This window comes from Poecilia mexicana, unplaced genomic scaffold, assembly GCF_051168715.1.
Source record: "Poecilia mexicana isolate PSO_F unplaced genomic scaffold, ASM5116871v1 scaffold_16, whole genome shotgun sequence".
Taxonomy (NCBI): domain Eukaryota; kingdom Metazoa; phylum Chordata; class Actinopteri; order Cyprinodontiformes; family Poeciliidae; genus Poecilia; species Poecilia mexicana.
Genome location: NW_028263385.1, coordinates 28,348,801 through 28,372,334, shown reverse-complemented (window position 1 = coordinate 28,372,334; position 23,534 = coordinate 28,348,801). Strand labels below are relative to the sequence as shown.

At 38.7% G+C, this 23,534-nt stretch overlaps 2 protein-coding genes across 2 annotated transcripts; one reads left to right on the top strand and one right to left on the bottom strand.

The window, feature by feature from the left end:
• Positions 1–1,091: 1,091 nt before the first annotated feature.
• Positions 1,092–14,714, top strand: dpys (dihydropyrimidinase). Its single transcript, XM_014990606.2, has 9 exons — positions 1,092–2,035; positions 3,465–3,623; positions 3,733–3,912; positions 5,236–5,425; positions 6,560–6,716; positions 7,634–7,775; positions 9,064–9,206; positions 13,418–13,625; positions 14,217–14,714. Exons 1-9 carry the CDS (start codon positions 1,586–1,588, stop codon positions 14,274–14,276), a joined length of 1,689 nt encoding a protein of 562 aa, XP_014846092.2. The 5' UTR covers positions 1,092–1,585; the 3' UTR covers positions 14,277–14,714.
• Positions 14,715–19,062: 4,348 nt separating this feature from the next.
• On the bottom strand, positions 19,063–21,465 carry dcstamp (dendrocyte expressed seven transmembrane protein). Its single transcript, XM_088014031.1, has 3 exons — positions 20,416–21,465; positions 19,667–19,999; positions 19,063–19,080 (listed from the first exon to the last, which is right to left on the bottom strand). Exons 1-3 carry the CDS (start codon positions 21,463–21,465, stop codon positions 19,063–19,065), a joined length of 1,401 nt encoding a protein of 466 aa, XP_087870157.1.
• Positions 21,466–23,534: the final 2,069 nt, after the last annotated feature.

The following is a 23,534-nucleotide window of genomic DNA, read 5'->3' as shown; positions in this document are numbered from 1 at the left end:
TCTACTGCAGTTAAAATATTAATCTCTCCCAGTGGCTAGCAAGGCTTCATGAAAGAGAGGCGTCTGCACACTCCAGAAGGATCGCGGCGCTATTAGAGCCTCGCTGTTTCTCTTTATCGACAGATAAACAGTCAAACAAGCAAGCAGACTGAATCATTTATTGGAATATGAAGAAATATTTGTATTACTGCTGTTGCAGCAGGAATGTGTTGAGTTAGAATAAGATGCCGATTGATTTTCATGTCAGGGTTAATTATGGATAATAATAAAGATTTTCAATGCGGATATGTTCTGAACCTATCCCGTCTCCAGACATTTCTGGACCCGTTACGCCTTTTACAAAAACAGAGAAAAAATAAAAAGTCATAACAGTGTTAGAAATGTTTAATTCTTGCCTTCTTAATTAACTGCCTGTATCATAAAGTAGAGGTGATGTCACACTGTGTGTGAGGGAGTAGTCCCTGTAAAATACGAGACAATGAGTTTCTGCCAGTCAGGCTGTCAGCAGCTGAAGTCATTTTTTTTCATCTTTATTTTGATAATATTTGCTTTGTCTTTTTTCAGCAATTAAATTAAACATCATTAAACAAGTTGAATATTTTAGTGTGAAATATTCAATAAATAAGCCTTAAAACTTTACCAGGTAAGCGGTCAAATAAAAGTACGTTCAATGGCTTTAGTGTGCAAGATTTTTTTTTTTTGCTGCTAGATGCAACAGCAGTGTTGACAACGGCTGCTTGAGGTCTCACACACACACACACACGCACACCCACACACACACACACACACACACACACACAGGAACTCAACCTCCAGAGGGGCTGAATTGGAAAAGTTAATTATTAGACCCCTAATGACCCACTATCGTACTTTCTAATTTCAGTAGTTCCCCAGACGTCCCGACACCAACCAGGTAATGATTATTTTATAGTTTGCTGAGGAACAACGTGAAATAATAATCTAGTTCTTTTTATTTTCTGGTTTAGATGCATTAAATAAGCAAGCATTACAAACAGTATATGTTCCTAGTTTAGTTGTTTTCACTATTTCACATTGACTTGTGGTATGATCGTTGATGAATTGCAGGAAACCAAAAGTTGGACACAGCCTGATGAGCGTAAAATGACGTTTGATTGATTAATCAACAAACACAAGGGAGCTGATCCTGAAACAAGTGGACTAAAAACAAATCCTGGTTACTGGTTTACAGCGGTACGACTTTGGAATTTGGAATAGGAGAAGAATGCTGGCCTCGCTCTCACCTTGTCATAACATCCTGTCTTTAATAAGTTCCTTATAAAAGTCAAACCAGGCTGAGGAGGAACAGACTGACTCAATGCGTGTCCAGAACTCTGCTTAAGAGATTAATGCTTAGATAAAGTGATATGGATACATTTTAAAAAATACATTTCAAGAAGCATTTTAGAAATTCAGAAAGGAGATTAACTGCATTAGGTCAATGAATATATAGATGTGCATCATGCATAACTGATTAAAATACATTGACTTATGGGAAGATTAACAGATCTAAGGAAGTTAAAGAAAATATATCACTTTTGTTGCATTAGATAAAACTGTAGTTCCAATGTTTAACACGCCTCCCTTTGCGAGCACCTCTGAACATGTCTCCCGCAGTGTGGAGCCGACAGGTGAACTTTCACCTTATGCACACAACCGGAACAGAGCAGAGTTCAGTTTGCACAAACCCTGTCCCCGCTGCTCATTACAAACGCTGAGCAGCAACAATAGCAGCAGCAGCAGCAGCTGGCCGCCTGCAGCAGGAATGGCAGAACCCAGCAGGATCCTGATCAAAGGGGGGAAAGTTGTAAACGAGGACTGTTCCGTCATCAGCGACGTTTACATCGAAAATGGGAAAATAGTGGAAGTTGGGCCAAACCTGCAGATCCCAGCCGGAGTGCGGGTGATTAACGCCACAGACAAGCTGGTGATCCCGGGCGGGATAGACACACACACACACATGGAGCTGGCGTTCATGGGGACCAAGGCTGTGGACGATTTCCACATCGGGACCAAGGTGCAGTATTGGCTCATTATTACACACAACCAGAGAAATAAAGTTGGGCATGCAAAAAACTCAGTTCCTCCTACAATATGTAACTTTTATTAAAAAAATCTTTTATAATTAGTTTTTTTTTTTATACATTTGTTCAAACTATCACTATGTTGTGATATTATAATATGAAACAAGTAATCAGAATAAAAATAAATAAATAAATAAAGCTTCCTTGCCTTCACCTTTATGGTCTTGCTGCACCAATACACAGCTCTGTCAGGAACAACCAATCAGAGCCAGGAGGAGGGTGTTAGTGCTTGTCAATCCTCTCGTGTATATGCTGCTTACCCTTTCCCCCTTCATCTGTGCTATGCAACAACTAATTTACCACTGAAGGGTCTGCTATAAATGCTAAGGCTAGCTAGCATGGCTACCAACAACAGAGGATAAACAGTTTTCCTGGAAGGGTGAGCTGTTTGTTTCCCATTAGCATATTTAGCAGCATGCACATGATGTCACCAAGACCTGGACCGCTGCTTTTCTTCAGACGGTAATAGTAGTGCTGGGAGGAAGTGGAGGAGCTCGATCTTTTCACAAATTATGTCTCATATTATACTGTCACATATGACGGTTTAAACACAATTTTTGTTACAATTTACAAAAGTTGGAAGTAGCTAGCTTAGAAACAGACCCATACCTTCGCTTTCCTGATGCGTTTGTTGATTTGATCAAATCAACAAACTCCCTGAGTTTGTGCTACATGATTTATACCACTAAATAATAAACAGGGTTTTCTCTTACACTGGAGCAGACTTAAAAGCATACAAAAGTCTTGATGTTAACCAGTTTTGTTTGTACATGGAAGGCTACATGATGTTGGAGCATTTTCTCCATGGTTACTAATGATTAGATGTGTACCTTTTCTATAATGCAACATTTGATTGGCTCTTACCAAGCTCACTTATGAAATATATGAACGTTAACCTTCTTAACCTGTAAAAACGGTTTACTTCAAATCACCAAAGAGTCTAATGTCTGTCAGTCTTTCTGATTAATGGCTGCTATCCTCTTTTTTCCTCAAAGAAATGTTTACGTTGGAATAAGTTTGGTTTCCATCCTCGTCTGTGCAGCTGACCACGAAAACACTATGAGAATATTTTTACAGTGAAATCAACTAAATAAAAGCGACAATAGGCTACCAACTGTCTGTTGACGAGCTTTACAGGCGTTAACACGCACATAGGTTACTTTAAGGTCTCTCATGGTGGAGTGGACCGCGCTCTAAGGAATGTGATGTGACATACAAAGGGTCAGATTGTTTCTTTTCCAGTATCGGATGCCCGGCAGAACAAAGTGAAGGGATCAGATATTTGTGACCGATGCATCTCTTGAGTGTAGCTATTCTTGTTCACTAACTTCCTCCTCTATGGTAACTTTTGCCTCTCCTCAGGCCGCTCTGGCTGGAGGAACCACAATGATCTTGGACTTCGTCATCCCCCAAAAGGGGAAGTCTCTCCTGGAGGCCTACGACGCTTGGCGTAGGACAGCCGATGCCAAAGTTTGCTGTGACTACTCTCTGCATGTCGCCGTCACGTGGTGGAGTGATGAGGTGAAGGCACAGACTCCTGCTGATGCATTACTTTTTGTCAAAAGAGGCAAAATTCCAAATGTCCTGCTGTTTGCTCTGAGCTGTTGTATTTCTTTTAAATAAAATGCAGGTCAAGAAAGAGATGGAAACTCTGGCCAAAGAAAAAGGAGTGAACTCCTTCAAGATGTTCATGGCCTATAAGGATGTGTTTATGCTTCAGGACTCTGAGCTATACGCCGCCTTCGCCCAATGTAAAGAGATTGGAGCTATAGCTCAAGTGCATGCTGAAAATGGGGATTTGATCGCAGAGGTTTGTATCATTTTTAAAAATTGCCATTTGTTCCAAGAAGTTCTAGTATTTTCCTGTTCCAATTATTTTTATAGGGGATTTTTGTCCAATTTTTAAAGGCAGTTTCTCGTAAAATAAAAACAGTGTTTTCACTCTTAAAAACAAAAGAAAGAAAAAGAAATTCCCAAGTTAGAAAAGTCAAAAGTTTGACCAGTTTTTAACTTTTCAAGCTCAAAAATTTCTTTGTATATTTTTAGGACATTTCTGAGATTAAGCCAAATATTTCTGCATTTACTCCTCTTTTTTTCCTCCATCTACAATGGTCCTAATACGTCCAATGTCATACATGCAAGGCCAGATGTAGCTGTGAGTTAATGTTTGACCTTAATGGTTTCAACTGTAGAGAAAACAAGGGTAGAAACTACAGTGGAAAATTTAGCTAAATTCACAAAAGTCTGATTTCTGCTTTGCATTGAATCTTCTGCATGAAAGGATACACAAACTATAAAAGCACCCAGAAAAACAGCTAAATAAAAATTCTCCAAGTCATTTTTTCTTTCGGTCATTAAAAGACATTTCAACTGACTTTATTCCAACTTCATCACTTTGAGAGAAAACTAATTTGCATCAGAACCTGCATCTTGTTAAATAGATCTGAACAGGGTCGTTTGGATCCTGTTTTTTAATCAAATCACCACTAGGAGGAAGCAAATGCTAGAGAAGCTGCCTGTTTAACAGTGAAGAGGAAATATTTGTTGCTGCTGAGCAGAATTTTGATGAGCTTTCATAATTAATAGTCTTTAGGAATTTGAATTTTAAATCCAAAATTCTTATTCCATCCATCCATTTTCTGTACACCCTTATTCATGCTATACTTTTTGTAATGAAAAAAAATTTAAGTGCCAGTTACTTTGATTTCTCCACAAACAACAGACTTCAATGTGTTTTATTAGAATTTAATCTGACAGAAAAAAACACAAATTTGTTGTGAATCAGAAGGAAAATGGTTACAGTTTTATTAAGACTTCAAATTACACTTAACTTGGGTCCAATCACTAATTTAGTGACTTTTGGTTGCATTGGGTTTGTGTATTAGGGATACCAGAGTAACTGGGGCCGAAGACAAAAAAAAAAAAAAATTATGTAACATTTTCTTCCACTTTACAATTATTCTCTACATTGTGTTGATCTGCCACATAAAATCCTAACTAAGAACATAAAGGTTTGTGGTTGGACATAGTATGAGCCAAAGCTCCTGGGGTATAAACACTTTTAGAAGGCCCTGCTTTTCTTTTGCACTTCATCCTGCCTTTGTTGTGTCTGTTCTATGCTGGGACCCCCCAGGGGGCCAAAAAGATGCTGTCCATGGGAATCAGGGGGCCTGAAGGTCATGAACTCTGCCGGCCAGAGGAGGTGGAGGCCGAGGCCACGCAGCGAGCGATCACCATTGCCCACGCTGTCAACTGCCCGCTCTACGTGGTCCATGTCATGAGCAAATCTGCTGCCAAGGTGGTGGCTGATGCACGCAGGGACGGTGAGTGGGGGGCCAGGGGCGTGTCTAGACCAGGCAGGGGCCGCAAACCATAGGTATGTTGCATGTTATTCTTTGCATTCAGAAATTTTGCAGATGCGCACAACAATGCTTTCTGTGTCGGCTACGCTATACACAAACTTGCTACCATAGCAGCATCAAAATTCATCTCTAAAAAACATGCAAACATTTCACACTTAGAAGAGAACATCCACTCCTTTACATCATCATGTTTTCAGGCTTCATGTTTATTTTGTTATTAGTAAGTGATCTTCTGATCACAGCGGTGGTTAATTAGCTAATTTAAACGCCTGCTCTACTGATGATCTCTCAGAGAGTTGGTATGTGGGTCACCTTAATTTCTTTGTTTTTTTTTAGCTGAACCGAAACAAATTCTGCAGCACATCTACATATTAAGGTTGTCAAAGTCAAGCTAGCATAACTGAACTACTTCTCTCTCCCTCGCTATTTTAGTTAACATTATGAAGGTTTGTTTGTTACGGTGGTCTAGGACACCAATTTGTCTAGTCATGAAAACTTTTATTTTTTCAAATATTTTTAGTCACTGTACAACAATTTTTAGTGCCTTTATACTAACACTATTCAACTTATCAGCCTAAAGTGAAAATTATTGAACCATTATACCTTACACTTACCCCCTTTTCTACTTTTTAAAGAGTTTTTATTTTTATTTGTGTAATAGTCTAAGCCTGCTTTTTCTAATTTAACATAATATACAAAAACCTGCCAATGGGACCAATGATGGAAATTAGCCAGTTGGCTATGATCTCATGTATTTTCATGTGAATGTTAAGTAACATGTAATGTCCTGTTTTAAAATAATAAACTTGGAAAAAAAAATCAACACTAAAACAAAATATTTATGTCAGCTGTAAAACAACAAAGGAGCATTTCTGTTAACTACTGACATGGAGTGTGGACAAAATACTAATCTGTGTACGATATGATATGAACAAACTGACTCACAGCTCTAGCTGGGGTGGAGATCTGATCATAATCATAATCCGATCCACAGATTTGATGATGACAGAAAAAGAGCTCAAATAGAAAATGCAAATAAATGATGCCTTGTTGTAATTGAAATGTGTCTTTTTTTATTTGTTGACCGTTTTATAGGCCGTGTGGTGTTCGGGGAGCCAATTGCAGCTGGTTTAGGCACTGATGGGACCCACTACTGGCACAAAGACTGGGCCCATGCTGCTGGTTTTGTCATGGGTCCTCCTCTTAGACCTGATCCCAGCACCCCGGCGTACCTCATGGACCTCTTGGCCAAGTAGGTGGACATAAACACAAAATGTACCAAGAAATTTTGCATGTAGCATATAGGTGCATCTTAAAGAAATTACAATATTGTGAAAAAGTTTGATATTTCTTGACACTTATTTCAGGAAATGAAACTCATGTATTACATAATTGCTGCATCATTGTGGCGTGGCACGGAGGCGATTAGCTTGTTCTGCTGAGAGGTAATGGAAGTCCAGGAACTAGATTTCCAAATGAAATGCAAATTTCACTTTCATGTATAAAGCTCACATTGGACCACCGACCAATAGCTCCATTTTTTTCTCCTTAACCCAGGTAAGACACTTGTAGACCAAATATAGAATTCATCTGTGCTTAGTGGCTCTTGGAGTACTGAAGACTGTAGCCAACTGACCCAGACTGAAAAAAGATAATGGAGCTCCAACTTAAAAAAAGTTGAGTTAATTCGATTATATATAACAAATCAAGTCTGACAAATATACTTTATTTACATTTGTTTAACATTACAATTTATTAAACATAATATATTTACTTGGATGAACTTGATTTGGTTACTTGGAACAAATTTACAAATTTTTTTAGTTGGATTGCCAGTTTTCTTTTTTCAGTGCATTGAAGGTGCACTGGCTGATTAAGGTGCGAAACCAAGATTTATATTTAACTTTTTTCACAATACCAAAATTTTGAGAGAATTTCAGGTGATCATTCCCTGCAAACTGTAATGATCAGAATGATGAGAAATAAAAACTTGAAATATATCGCCATATGTAATCAATCTATATAAATTGAGAGTTTCACTTTCTAAAGGTATGGAATTCTTTCACAATATCTCAGTTTTTTACTATTTAATTTAACAGTCATACCTCTAGGTTGAGAATTTAGGAGATTTAAAATATGAAAGTTTTTATTTTATAATTTTGTGTTTAGTGATGATTTGAGTGTGACGGGAACGGACAACTGCACCTTTTCTGTGTGCCAGAAGGCCCTGGGCAAAGACGACTTCACCAAGATCCCAAACGGAGTGAATGGAGTGGAGGACAGGATGTCTGTCATCTGGGAGAGAGGAGTGGTAGGTCTGCATCAAACATCTGCTCTGTGTGAGACACTAAACAGCTCAGAGACAAAACAATAAACAGATTTAAGCTTACTGTCTAACCTGAACCAAACTGCTTACATTTCTACACTATGCACTACATTGTGTTGTATCACATGACACCTCTTTAAAATTTTAAATAAATTTAAAATTGGTTGTTTGGTTGTAAAGGGAAAAATGTGAAAAAAATTCAAGTGGCATGTATATGCTTTCAAGAACGCTGTCCTTGTTTAGGAGCATCCAGTGCAGAATGACAGTCTGTGTTACTCTCCATTGTTCAATTGTGTGTCAGAATAAGAGCTATGTATGTAATATATGTATGTAACTATGTATTTAAAATGCAACTCCACCATGGTGAAGTGACGGGGGGTGAGGGGGGAAGGAACACTAATCTCAAAATGTACATAGTCACAACCACAGCCACCCATCTCTGTGTGTGGCTTTGCATTTGATACACAGTAAGGAACTGTGGGGTGATGTTTTTGGGCTAATGTAAATTGAGTTCAGGTTAGGTTTAGGGTTGGCATTAATCCATAGAAATTGATAAATGATGAATGGAAGCAAATATAAAGTCCCTGCGAAGATAGATACTCTGTGTGTGTGCGTGCGTGCGTGTGGGTGTGTGTGTGAGTGTACTTGCATATACTGCATATCGGGAACCACTTTCCCCATTTTCACCGACAAATTGAGGTCATTTGTGGAAGTGAGGACATTTTCAGGGTCCTCACTAGTTTTGCAGTTCTACTGTCTTCTGCTTGTTAAGTTTAGAGGTACAGTGTGAATTAAGGTTTGGGTAAGGTTAGGGTTAGGATTGGCTAGAAATGACTAGGAAAAATGTCCATTAGGCATAAATGCAGTTCGTAAAATAAATGGAAGTCAATGCAAAGTCCTAATAGCGGTAGAAATGCAAACTTGCGTGCATGTGTGTGTGTGTATTCTTTGCATACAGTAATGTTAAAAGCACATTTCTGTTTTTTTTCTGCATCGCAATCAGAAAATGTAATAGTCACAAAGCAGCAGATTTGCTGCAGAGTTGCTGACGCTGCGTTCTCCTGCTGTTGCTGTGGGGAGTGTTTTCAGCCAGGCTAGAAAGATTTACTACAAGCAACAGTGCTTACAAATCACAAATTATAGATGATATTTTGGCACGAGAGGGCTGCCGCTTGCAAAGTTAAGTGCTGACCTATTGTGTGCTAATTCCATATATTGTTGTCATTCGCCGTGGGCCCCTCACGTTCTTCCCCCTGTCCTTCCACGCCTTTAGCACAGCGGCAAAATGGACGAGAATCGATTCGTGGCCGTCACGAGCAGCAACGCAGCAAAAATCTTCAACTTTTACCCGCAGAAAGGCCGCATCGCCAAAAACTCAGACGCCGACGTGGTGGTGTGGGACCCCAACCTGACGAGGTGAGGACCCCACGCTCAGGAAACCTTCAAAACTCAAGGTTCTCATACGTTACAGTTGAAATATTTCAACACTTCTGTCAGCGGTGAAGTGCACACAGTGCTGCTGGAACACCGGGGAGATTTAAAAGCGTGACTTCAACGTGTCGGAATAAATAAGATAACAGTTCAGGATTGTAACACTCGAAAGCATGCACTTTATAGATAGGGGGCAACTAAAAAAAGAAGCACTCTATCTTTCGTGTTGTGCCACCTTAACACATGCTAAGCTGATTACGCATGTGCATCATCCAGAAGTCTGGATGTCATCGTTTATCTGAAGCTGCAAATGAATGCAGAACACAATTTACATCTGAATCCGGCTGAATGTTGGAATGGTTCATTTTTAGGGAGGATGCAGTGTTTTTTTTTTTATCTATTTTTTCTTTTTTAGGAAATTATGTTTTCAACAGAAGCATTTTTAATACTGTTACATAAGCCAGATATGCAGTTTATCAGTGGGATGATGCCCTGGGGGGAACTGTGAGCATCTAAAAGTGACAAATATTTCATGTGGGAGCTCCAACAGTCATACAGCATAGAACGCAGTTTTCAGATTATTTTTCAGCAACCAGTTTAGAATGTAACAATGCTGCATTTAAGAAAAGAAAGAAAAAAAATGAAATGATTCTATTATTGCACCCTGATTCCAGATTTTAAACAAACAGTAACTGTTTTGTGGAGCAATTGCAAAATATCCAAACACAGAGGACCATCAAGCATTCCAGTGGCATATGTAGTGTCAGACTTATATAATGAGAGGCTGTGCTTTGCTCTGTTTGTTGTTGGATCTTAATTGAGCCCTCTGGGGATATCTCTACACTGCAAAAACACAAGCTCTTACCAAGTAGTTTTGGTCTAGTTTCTAGTGAAGAGATCATAGTTGATTTGAAGTAAGACAAAACTAACTTACAGCAAGAAATGGGAGCTCTTTTTAAGTCAATAATTCCTTAAAGGGGTAGCAGTGTTATACACTTTCAGGGCATTTTATAGCACAACTGTTACCTTCAGTATTATAAAAATACACTGTATAACTTAAAATAAATTTTTCTTTGTATTGCCTTGAAATTGTGCCTCTGTCTCTTTAAAATCTCCTGCTCCTTTTGAAACTCTGCCATCAGAAAATTATCTCGACATGGCTCCTCTACTAACCTTTCAACAACTTTTTATTAGTGTTGCACTGAGAAGTAGCTCCTATAATGAGCTCAGCAGATGCACAGTTCCATCAGGTGTTTGCTAATTGCTGCTGACCAGTCTGAAGGAGCTGAGTGGGGGAGTAGGTGGGAGGAGTGCTCTCTGAAGTGAAAGCTCGTAAGCTTGGAAACTACAGTTCAGAGGAGGAGCTTCGCCAAGAAGGCGGAGCTAGATCCACCCTGTTGTTTTGACCAGCTGAATGGTTGCCATGGGAGATTAATGGATTTCTAAATACACATGAAAGGATCAAGGCATCACTCCAGGTATGTTTTACATAATGTTATTTTACATAACATTATGTAAAATTCAAAACATTTCAAATAGTACCTCCCCTTTAATATTGATGAAAATGTACTAGTTATAAGCAAAATAATCTGCATAAGGAGCAAGACATTTTCTCTACATTATACAAGTTTAAATGTCTTGTTCCACTGATGGATTATTTCTCTCAGAACCAGTACTTTTTCAGCAATATTAAGGGACCATTATTAAAACAAGCTCCTATATCTTGCTGAAAAGTTACTTGTAAGTTAGTACTCTTGAAATACGATAAAACTAATATTTTCACCAGAAACTAGACCAAAATTGCTTGGTAAGATTTTGTGTTTACAGTGGAATAGCTTACTGTACGTAAACTGGAGCAAAAGGCATCACCCCTCTGATGTGCTGTAAATGAATACATTGTTACATTTGGAAACTGGTGTAACCCTTAAAGGATCCCCGGTAGTCATACCAAAGAGCTAAACTGTTTGTCTTCTCTCGGTTCCACTCTCTCCTTCCAGTCGTAGCTTGTGTGGCGATGTCATAACGCGTTCCAACCACGCGCTCGCCTCGTGTTCAACCGCCGTGGCCGTGAAGTCATCTGTGAAATGCCGTAATTAATTGCCCCCGGCACAAGCGTCGCCTCAACATCATCCGGTGGGACCGGGCGCCGCAAACGGTTGCGTAACTGACGCTCACTCGAGTCGCCTCGTTTCTCATAATTGAGCTGCTTGAGTAATGAGGACACATCTTGTTTTTGTCAGTGCACACAACGGTGGCCGTGATGCACGGCTCTGGGTGTCAATGAGAACTTTGGAGGCGTGTGAAAGGCGGAGGGTGGGTGGAGGGAAACAACATATTTAAAGAAGAGACTGTGTCCGACTCGTGTTACTCTACCATACCGATCTGGTCTTTCAGCTGGACGTGATTTATTTGTAGGGCAGCATCAGTCTGCATACAGCGAAGTGCATTTATTACCAAAAGATATTCTCCAGCATCCGGAAGCCAAACTAATGGGCTTCAAAATACGTTAAGCTACAACTCCAGAGCCAACTGGATCCATTAATCAAAATGCATACAATCTTTTCAACAAATGAAGACAAAACTAACTTATAATGTGGAGTTCATGAATATTTTTCCAAATTACTGTAACTGAATTAAAAAAAAAAAAGAAGAGAAAAATTACTTTCTTGAGCAATACCGGATTATAGTATCGATGCGGTAGTGTGGTCTGTGGTGAAGGCGTGTTTGGATTTCAAACTGAATCACACTTCTAGATAATCCTCTGGCTGTTAGGAGGCTACAGGAGATGATGGATGTGTTGCTTGTGTTTTCCTCAGGCTGTGTTAAAAGCTTGGCAAGGCGCTGCCATCAGTGTGCTGCAACCGTCGGGCGGCTTTGCTTAGACTGTTACAGTGTTTGACACTTCCTGTCTAAATAGCATCCACGTCTAATCCAGAATGTAAATCTTCACCCAGAACATTTAAATTGTAAGGCTGGTGGCTCACATCCGCCAGGTTTTACTACTGCAGCTTCTGGGGGGAAAAAAAACAACCTACATTCAATTTAAATAATTTCAGTGACGGTTATTTTAAAAGGGAAGTTAGAAGATCTATTAAGTCATTATCTAAGATTCTTTAAAAAGATACAATTTAGTCCAAAATGAATCATACCCCACACAGATTTATGTGTAATCTAATCTTTTACTTTTATCAACACATTTCTTCTAACTGTAAATAATAACCTTTCCAAGTAGCCCAGTCAGAGTCCACTTCTTATTTCTGAAGAAAAATTATGGGAAATACAAAATTAGGGTGATGGCAACGACACCGTCATCATAAACATACCACAGCAAACATGCCAAAAGATGAAATGATTTGATTGAAATAATTCCACTAAAGATTTTTCCATTTATTGTTGAATATAATGTACATGGAAATGTACAAATCTACCCAGGGTCTGAATATTTTTGGGTTTAAATGTAGGAAGGAAGTCCTGTAGTGGACTGTGTCAAAGCGGATCTGAAGAAAACATTGTGGTGCTAGAATCCTGAAAATAAAGATGGAATATTTTTAAGCCTAGACATACAATCAAATTAACAAACATAATTAATTTATGTGGAGATATTGTATGTTTTTAATGGTCCAGAACTAAATCTGACAGAAAATCTGTGGGATCTTCTGTAAAAATCTCAAAATGTAATTTATCAATAAAAAGATGTGGGTTGAAAGAAGATCAGTCAAAATTGTATTACACACCTATGGGATCACCTATATGATGATGTTACTAAGAAAGAAATGCAGTAGTTGTGGAAAATAAATCCACTTCTATTGTAAAGAAGTTCATGAGTTCTGATTTTGCATAAATTATTTTTTTTTAACTTTTTTATGTAATAGATCATTTTTAAATTTGTTTTGGTGAAAAATGAAAAATACTCATTCCATATTTTTATGCAACTCATACCACACTCAATATCCACAATATCCAGATTCTCATTTTAGCATTATGATGTGGACAGTTATGTAATAAGAAACAAATACATGTTGAAATGCTTTTTACTGACAGAAAGAGGCTTTGGTTATGCTGTATGTAAGAGAAAAAAAATGTCATGAAAGTTAAACCTTAGTGATTGCTGTCTGACTCAGTCAGTCTCACTGAAGATCTTTCCTCTGTCAGCTGCGGCCAATTACTGAAAAGTTCTGATGTTTGGGACTCCGCAGGAGGATATCAGCCAAGACCCACCACCAAGCTGTGGACTACAACATCTTTGAGGGCATGGAGTGCCACGGCATCCCCATAGTCACCATCTCTAGAGGGAAAGTGGTTTATGAGGACAGGCAATTCCACGTCTCACCGGGTCAGGGCAAGTTCGTTCACCGAGGACCGTTCTCCGAGTTCGTTTACAAAAGAATCAGGCAAAGAGACCAGGTGAGTCAATGTACGCATCGACGTCAAGGTAGCACAGCGTACGGTTAAATATATACCTCAACATCCAAGTTTGATTTGAAAGTCTTTGGGTAATCTAAAACTTCTCGGCACCAGTTTATACCCACATAATCATATTTAGCTGTCACTAGCTGCATTTCCTTTAAAAAAAAAAAAAAAAAACAATATTCAGCTAATGTTGAAAAAACACAATTTTGCAATTGCAGTTTCCGTTAAATAACACATTTAAAAATCACACGTGAATAAGTTTGCTAGTGTGATAATCATCCTCCATCTACTGATTGTCGTCATCCAGTCCAGTTGTTGACCACATGACTCGTGTGATGCGAAAAAAGTGTTGCCGTTGCATTTTGTGCAAGTGGCGACCAAACAGACCTCACTTCCTCCTCACACTAAAGCATTTTATCAAAAAACTAGAGTTCTTCAAAATAGCCACATTTCTATTAAGCTAATTTATTTCTGAAATGTCAAACTGTGTTATTTTATGGTCAATAGAAACACAGCTACTGGCGGATTCACTGAGCTTCACAACAGAGACTTAACCTTTCTTTTGGCTTTGTGTGTCGCCTGCAGGTGGGCAGACCTGCAGCTGTGATCAGAAAGCCCTATGAAGGCAAAGTCATCTCTGTTTGAACTGACCGAGAACATGAAAGTCTCTCTGGATGTCCAACTGTGTCCCTGCAGTATGACCAAGATGCTATCAAAGCAGTAAACAAGAGACATTTCTTATAGATATGACAGTTTTAGACGTTTAAAGTGAATCTATTGCAGTAATAGTGGAGGATTTGCCTTTATGTTAACACTACTCAACATCTCGTTCAGCTTTCTGCTGGAAGATAAAGCTGTGGTACATTTCTTCAGCTGTGTCAAGCTTTCAGGATGGATCTGCTCAACGGGCTGGTCAGTAGAACCCACTAAATGTTTTTAGCTTTCACGTCTATGCTATGCAGTCACGTAAAATATTTCAAAGCATGATTTCATGTTTATAAAAGGCTCGGAAAACAAATAATTGTACCATTCATACCCTGCATATCGTGGTAGTTGTGCAATAAAACTACATCTAGATGTGAACTTGCATCTGCTTCTTTTCTTCTTTCATGCCAGTTTCCTTAATCTTTAATCCCCATTTCTCCCCAGTGCTTGTTGCCATTGGCAACAGGATTGATTTTTCTCACCCGAAAGCATCTTTTCATTTGATGAAATATTCATGAAAAACACACAGACATGTGCATGAAAGTGTTCAGATTTACTTGATTGACCCAGACGGGCTGCGCGTGCTGATCAAGCGGGATCTGAGCAGGCCCCATGCGCTACATCAATGCCCATGTATGGAGATGCATTCTCTCAATTTGATAGTAAAAAAAAAAAAAAGTCTGTAGCCGTCACTGAGCATCATGCGCCTGCTTCCCATTGGGCTTGGCGTGCCGCCGTGGTTTTATGCCACGGGGCCAGTTAGGACACAGCGTGAGCATATCAGGTTGCTACACGGGTCAGTGGCGGCGTGTGACTCACAGAAGGTCTACTCATGCTTGAGCAAATGCTACTTCCTTCCTCTTGTCTCTGGCAGTACAATGCTTGACGAGGGAAGCGGTGGTTTATGAATTTTTACTGTACCATAACGCATTTCTACGAGATATCAGCACCACACTCCGGATGATGTAACCAGCTGTGCTCCTTTAATCAGCATAAACACACAACCATGATTTGCTAATTTAATTCAAACAGATGAAAATATGTCAAAACATTTTCATTTTTCTTTAAGTTACATAAAGAGGTTCTATGAAACCAATCTTCTCTGGCATGGGTGGATTGGCCATTGGAAGCTGTGGGACATTTCGCCGTGACCTGGCCGATTGCCTCACTGCAAAAACACAATATCTACCAAGTATTTTTACTCTAGTTTCTATTGCAAATATCTTCATAGACTTAAAATTAAGATAAAACTATTATAAGTAACTTTTCAGCAATTGTTAAAAGATATGGTTTTAATAAAGGTTCACTATTGTGCTTCCTTTATCATTCTAGGATAGTTTTGTGGGCTATACAAAACATCTTCAATACATTTAATACAAAAAGTTATTCTCAGATATTAAGATTTCACCCCATAAGTTCTGCGTGTTTTTAGCTCTTTTCGGAACGCGCTGTTTTAGAACTACGTCACGATTATGCACATAAGATTATGCTGGCCCCGCCCTCCTGACTCAGCATTTACATTCGCAACTCGGACACAAGAAAATGGCTCCAAACACATAAACAGTGGAGCAAACATACATCTTTAAACCCGGAGAGGGACAAGAAGCGCAATAATTAAGCATAAATAATAAATAATAAAAAAACAATATCAGTAAAATCTGAGTGTCCAACATGTTTTCACAAACACTGCATCTTTTCAATGTAGATTATCGCTTTCAATTTACTACAATTCCGACACTAAGTGCGTAGATATTGTGGGTAACGTAATGTGAGATACAGTACACGTAGAGGCGTCATTGAGCACAGTGTTAGCTTGGGCTAAATGACAACAATACAAAACACAAAAGACATCAATAGATTATGTACTTACATCGCCGTCATCTACAGATTTGTGGAACAGTAGGAGCAGAACCTTCCTTTTGTCGAAGTCTTTTGGTAAAACTTCCAGTGTTGGTGATTTTCAAAGGACTCCTTCACAAACTGATTTGCGCAGACTACAACTTTGGCAAATACCGCAGGGATTTTTCAAGCAAAAATAAAATGAAGCCACGCAGCTCTGTTCCCCGTGTCTGGGAGAAAATGGACACGTGCTCAGAAATGATTGACAGCAGACAAGAGCAAAACGTTTTCATTTCCCAGCAGCCATTGCAGCGGTAATTCAGCAGAACAAACATGGGCGTGGTCTTGTAACGAAGTGGGTGGAGCTTCACTTGGGTGGGTCGCCAGGTTAGGGGCTGGGCTCGGCTGGGGGTTGCTAAATAATAAAAATTGTGCAACAATACAGAAGTTTTTGAAACAGGTGGTTTTGCATACACCTGTAGAACATTTACTTATTCCCCCAAAAAAACAACTGGGTGTTTTATTGTTCTCACTCTTTTTTTTTTAATCTTTTTTTTTGGACTTCTTCTATTAGCAGTACCCAATTGGAAGAACAGAAATGTGCAGAAAGGAAATTCTGCATAATACTGGGCCTTTAATAGTTACATACTTTAAAAGCCTTTATAATAATTAAGGTTTATGTATACCACATCTATTTTTTTATTATTATTTTAGTCATTAACTAGGTTTCCATTGATTGTCATGCTAATTTTGAGTGAATTTTTAAAAAAAGAAAATATAAATTTCATCTATAAATTTGAAGCAACTCATCTAGGCTTTGCAAAGCGTAATTTCATCAGATGTTGAAGTTGTGCATGATTGATATGCTGATAACTAAACACTAAATACACACAATAGAGACAAAAACATAAGTCAACAAATGAACTTAAAACTAAAAAAAAAAAAAGTGATCAAGACATCAAAGTGATATCTTGATCACTTGATAGATTGTATTTTTTATTTTTTTATACCATCTAATACAAAATAAGATTTATTTTGTTCATCATCATCATCTACAGATGCTGAATTCTTTTAAAGGATGAAGCAAATTTTGAAGCCAGGAAAGGCAGACTTTTTCAGTTATACGTATATTAATAATCAATGGTTCATTTACTAATCCCCCTATGGAATGTTGTGCTACAAATGTCATACCTTCCATACTTTTTTCTACCAGAAAATAGTGCCAAAGAAAAGCATATAAGTCAACAGTTTTTGACCTTTTAATACTCGGCCATCACCTCTCGGAGTCGAAGCTGGCTGTGAGCTCTAAGAGAGGCGAAGAAACTCCTGGAAGATCTTTACAGGAAATGACAGCGCAGGAAAAGGGAGAACATAACTCTGCCTCCTGCACATGTAGGGTATATCTGTCATAGGTTACATAAGCAACTGGAGCTGCTCTGCGCTCTGCAGCGTGCACAGACATAACATCTGAATGCTTCGCACTGAAAATGAGGTCCCTTGCAGCCTTCTCTGTGTGAAAAAAACAAAACACAAAAATCTGTTTATATGTGGAATATGGTCTGATATTTTTCTAAAAATAATGTTACCTGTCTCCTTACACAATGAAAGTGAGAACTCAGTGAAGATGAATTGAACTGACTCATGGTTTGTCATTGGTTTGAGAGATATGTGTAGACATATTGCAACAGACACAGTGAAAATAGCACAGTTTAATGTTATATTTATTATGTTCATATTTTCGTCACATCAGTAAATCAAGTCAATCAGATCTGTTAGCTTAGTGTTTCAGAATAATCAAAAACATAGTAGTTTACAGTTTTCTTGTTTATTATTGGTGCAAAATACTAGGGAAACTGTCCATTACAGGTTCAACTCAGTAAGGGAACTTGGAATGTTGGCTGCTTTCCATTGTCTCTACCAAACACTGCTTAAATCAGCCTGATACGACGTTTTCCTTGGGGAGCTGGACACAGTGACCTGTAGGCGTTCATGCAAGTAATCAGATTATACTGGAATGTCTGTCAGGATGTATTTGCCCCAAATATTTACCCAAGACAATTAATTATATTTACCCAGTTCCAGTCTGGGTAAATATAATTATATATATATATATATATATATATATATATATATATATATATATATATATATATATATATATATATATATATATATATATATATATATATATATATATATATATATACATACATGTATATATATATATATATACACACACACACACACACCCACACACACACACACACACACACACACACACACACACACACACACACACAACATATTTAATTAGAAATAGCATTTTGGCGACGTCTCGTCAATCTGCAGCAGTGCCAAGTCCCTGTCATATAAACCTATCCTATTCTATCAGTATGTCACAGTCAACATAATGTAGTTGTTTTCTACTTAACTCACTCACCAATAATGTTTTGGGCACCAGGGTACCAGTTTTCCTTGACAATGAACATATTTTGTCCCAACCGTAGTTTCTGCCAGACAGAAATATGCTGCCAATAATTTGTTGAACCACATAGTTTATTTTGGTGAGAATAGCTAGCTACTGTAATCTTCAGACAATATGCTGTAAAATGTGTTATTATCTTCATTGATCTTCATTGATCTCACTTCTTGCTCCCGTCAATGATGTACTGAAGCTAACATTAGCCTGTTTGCACTCTGTTTTGATATGACTTGTTGACCTGTCAGTTTGTAACATTTTTCATCATTTTTTCAATGTAAAAAAAATAATTAAATAAATAAAACTTACAGGAAAAAGTTGAACTCCTGCTTTAGAAACGTAGTGCTTTGCAATGAATATGATACAATTCTAAAACAAGTGTTTGAGTTGCTCTCTGTGCAGCTTCTCTCAAATAGCCAGAGGAACCTGAACACAACACAGAGCAGTCACATGACACAGACCAGGAGCTGGAGCAGCTAGTGTCATCTTGAGATCCAGACTTGGTAGAGCAACAAAGTAATGTGTACAGCACATAGTGTAGTGTTGTCAGTTGTTATTTTAAACATCTGCCCTCACATGGCTCTCTGGACCTGCTGAATGAGTCTTGGAGGTTGAGTTTGGTCAGTGAAAAGTCTTGATTGGGATCTCAAGAGCATCCCTGATCTTAACCAGGAAGAAAGGTAGTTGAATCCAGGTTTTCTGCATCCACACAAATGTAGTCTTTAAATACCATGATCCATGTATTTTCCCATCCTGAAGATGGACCATTTTTTAAATTTAAAACATTCAGTGTCTTTAACAAACCTGCAACTGATTGAGCATGATAGCATTATGGGTAAAGAGAACCATATCTTTAAGGAATACTCTGAGGTTCATCTTTGGGTCGGAAGAACATCGGACACCAGAAATGTAGCTAAAGAGAGAGAGAAAAAAACACTTCCTGTTAGAGGCATTGTTTAACGTACATTTAGCACACATAGCATAGCATAGTGCAATAAATGTATAGGCTAACCTTTAGAATAAATGACATAATGCTGCTTTCATTTTCTTTCTTGTTCGTTTTTAATCTTTTTCTCAGGATCTTGCGATGCAGGAACTCCACCCTTGCATTGCTGGCATCGGAAAAGAACCGATCGCAGACCATTAGTCTGAGCTGGGAGACTTTGGAAGCCATCAGAGCCATAATGATCAGGATGATGAGGATGGCGCTCAGCGGCAGCACAGAGTTAAACAACAGCAGCTCGGGTTCAGGGAGACACTTCCTCTCAAACAAAGTCACGGAGTAGGAAAAATCCCTTTGACGGTTTTCTTCTTCAATCTGTATGCCTATCAAAGTCGCAATCCCCTGAAAAGGAAATAGAGCGAGTCTTCTGATTAACCAAAAACAAGGACATTTCTGAGATCCAAAAGTTTAAAAGATTAATCTCAGAAAATTTTTGGAAATAAAACTTGGAAATTTATGAATTTGAAAAGTCAAAAGTTGAAAATCAAAAAACTTCCAAAAGTCAAAAATATTTCACTTTTGAAACTCAGAAATTTCTGATTTTTCTAGAAAAAAGATTCATTTCAAAATTTTTGAAATTTTTCTAGCAATTTTTTTTACTTTTGTAACTCAGAAATTTATTTTTTTTTCTAGAAAATTTCTTAGATTAATCTCAGAGTTTTTTTGTGGAAATTTACTCTTTTTTCCTAACTACATTTTCCTTTACACCATCGTAAAAAAATAAAAAATCAACCTATACTAAAAATCACAAAACTTACTGTGAAGCTGATCATCAGGGGCACGTGGAATGGCTCCAGCTCCGATAATTTTTTCGTGACAATATCAACAAAGCAGTACAGCAAGGCATCCACTGTTATAAAAAGGGCCCAGGCAACAAAGTGGGAGATTACTGGAGCTCCAAACTTCAGCATGGCTTTCCCCTCGCTGCTGCTGGGACGCACCGACGGAATGGTGGCGTACCGCTTCTCTTCCTTCGGGGTGAGCGGGAGAACGTGAGGCTTCCCTTCAGCTTTCTGTTTCTCATCAAACTTAACAAACCTCCCGCTGATGAAGCTGTTCTCGTACTTTACGTCGTTGCAGTACTTTCTGACGCGTAAAGCTATGAATGTGAATAGTATGAGGAAGCTGACGGCGGGAAACATCTTGTCCGTCACAGAGAAGATCGTTTCCATGACGCCCTGAGCATACCTTACAGTCTCGTTCAGCCTCTGCTCGGCCTCGCTCAGCTTCAACCTGAACACTTCTGACTCTATTCTCGGCGAAACCTTCAACTTTGAGTCAAGGTTGACAACTCCCAGGTCGGTAACCCCTCTGAGGACGCCTCCAATCCACTCCAACATCTTGACATAGTTGCTAAATGGAGCAACGATGGATTCTTTCTTTGCCTTCAGGTTGCAGATCATACTCTGCATCAGGCGGGTCAGGTTCCGTAGAGTGTTGCGGATGTTTTGAAGGACGACTAAACTCGTTCCAGCGGTCAGCAGCAAGTTCCGGCTCTTCTTCATGAAAATGGAAACCACAAACAGAGTCCCCAGACATCTCACTCTGTTTGAAAAGAAAAGGGCAACAGTGAGTGAAACCCCGAAGCAGACCGTAATGCCACTTGCGACTTCCACTTCATAATCCACGCCGAAGAGGAGGTAGAGGAAGAGCAGGGAGCTGAGCAGGATGCTCGATGTGATGCAGGTTAGGAGGAGGAGGAAGGTCCTCATCCAGGTCGTCCTTTCACCGGTGGTGAAAACGTCTAATGCCTGAGAGGCCGTCTCCTCAAGCTGTTGCTTCACAGAGTTCCAGGACAGCAGCATCATGGAGGACAGATCCTTAGAAAAGAATATCTGCAAAGGGAAAGAAGAACAGTTCAAAACAGCTCATTTGATTTTGAGTATGTTGATATTTAATTCAGGAAATGTTCAGTTAATTGCAAACCTGATGAGCACAGAGTCAGCAGCTACACAAGGCATACCATTTCCAGGTAATGAAGATAAATCCAGTTGCATCCGATCAGATTAGTTCCAGTTCAGAGCAGTCCGAATGCAGTCCGTCCTGATCCAGTTCATCATACTTCAGTTTGATGTGGTGAACTGAAGAAATGCACCGGGTATTCCCTCTTTATACCATGTAAACAGGAAGTCCTTCTTCCCATGTAAACCTCAGTCATCTGCGAGTCATGTTTATTTTTACACAATAACGGAAGAAAACACAAACTAACGTGAGACAGAGTTTTATCAGTGTGTGGCCTTTTATGGCTGCAGAAGCACATGCCAAAAATAACTCTTCCTGAGCTTTCTTTCAGTTTGAATTTGATCATGAAAGGTTTGAGTGGAAACAAAGAGACTTAATGAAAAAATCAAAGTGCTTGAGATTGAAATTAGATGAAATATTCATTTGACTGGCCTTGACATCAGGAGCCTCACCCTTTCAACATTTTGACTAATTTTTGAGAGATGCCTATACTTCATGGTCCTGGGGTTTTTGGGTGGCATCTGTATGTGTACTTGCATTGATTCCTTGTTTCCCACATTAGCTGTCTACTATACACTGTAAAAACACAAAATCTTACCAAATGTTTCTATTTTTTGTGTGCAAATATTTTAGTAAACTTGAGATAAAACAAAACTCAAGTAATTTCTTAGCAAGATATAGGAGCCTGTTTTAAGTCATTATTTCTTGAATATTGGTAAAACATATACTAGCTCCACTGGCAGATTCCCCCACCCCCACTTTTAACAATACATTGATGGAAACCCAAATGTTGAGTTCTGCAATTTACCATTTTACAACAACTTCTTTTAAGAAACAAACTTACTGCTTGAATAAAAGTGGAAATTCTAATCCAATCCTGGCAGAGTAAGAATCCTTGCGTAAAGTTGGTAAATGTTTGCCATCTTGCCGTTGTCGCTCCTAGATTTGAGACAATGCTGGTAGAAAGTGTAAACGACCGCAGAGATTATGTTTCTCCCTTTAATCCTTACATTGTAACATCAGCTGAAAAGGTGGTTCAGCTGGAACCTAAACGTTCCAGCTGAACCGAGTGAAGCAGAGTGAAGGTATGATCCGTTGAGATCAGCACTATTCCTGCAAGAAAGTCTGACTAACTGCAGGAGATGATTGGGTGCTAAGGTCAGTCCTGGCAGCGAGATGGGAGTCTGCTTCTGTTAGTTGGCTTTGCTTTGTTGCTGCTGCCATTGTGGCTAAATGATTTATGCCGCAAGGGCTTTAAAAAGATGCTTAGCGAAGCGGAAATGCGGCATTATCATGTCAACAATTGAGTTGCCACATTAGAACCAACAAAAGTCCAACTTTTCCTCTGAGCTCATCCTGCCAGGTATTTTTGTTTGTTTGTTTTTTTCCTTTTAGGTTTTCCCCAAATCAGATCTGAAAGGTAAATAATGTTTTCTGTTTCTCCAAATCGATTTGCTCCTCTGGTGCTTTTCCGTCCGCGCTGAATCAAAACGCAACAATTTGTATCAATGTAATATCAATTTCTTTTATTTTTAATTTGAAAAATAACTTACATAAATCTCTGTACTCAACCATACTTTACCAAGACATAGCCTTGGCATTAACACATTGCACCAAAAAAGAGGAAATCAAAAAGGCATTCAAAAAGAAACAACATATGTCTTTGTCATCCTGAGGCATTTTTCCTGCTCCAAAGAGAGAACATACATATCTGCTTATGGTCTATTCAAATCCTGACATCTAAAGGTATGTACAGTGAGCAGTAAATTCAAAAATATATACTGTATTCTGTTACAGGGATGAAGTTGATTTTTAGATATTAAAATGCATCTTTTTTTTTTTTTTTTCATTTTTCTCGTGTGGAAAAAGGAACAATGCCTCAGTTCCATTTCATTCAGACATACTGCGACTGTAA

Bases quoted from the DNA above. Each gene is read 5' to 3' on its own strand.
- dpys (XM_014990606.2), top strand. From the start codon at position 1,586: ATGTTTAACACGCCTCCCTTTGCGAGCACCTCTGAACATGTCTCCCGC. The intron at 3,624-3,732 runs GTGAAGGCACAG...AATAAAATGCAG, and splicing joins TCACGTGGTGGAGTGATGAG to GTCAAGAAAGAGATGGAAAC. The intron at 7,776-9,063 runs GTAGGTCTGCAT...CCACGCCTTTAG, and splicing joins TCATCTGGGAGAGAGGAGTG to CACAGCGGCAAAATGGACGA.
- dcstamp (XM_088014031.1), bottom strand. From the start codon at position 21,465: ATGATGCTGCTGTCCTGGAACTCTGTGAAGCAACAGCTTGAGGAGACG. The intron at 20,000-20,415 runs GTAAGTTTTGTG...TTTCCTTTTCAG, and splicing joins CCCTGATGATCAGCTTCACA to GGGATTGCGACTTTGATAGG.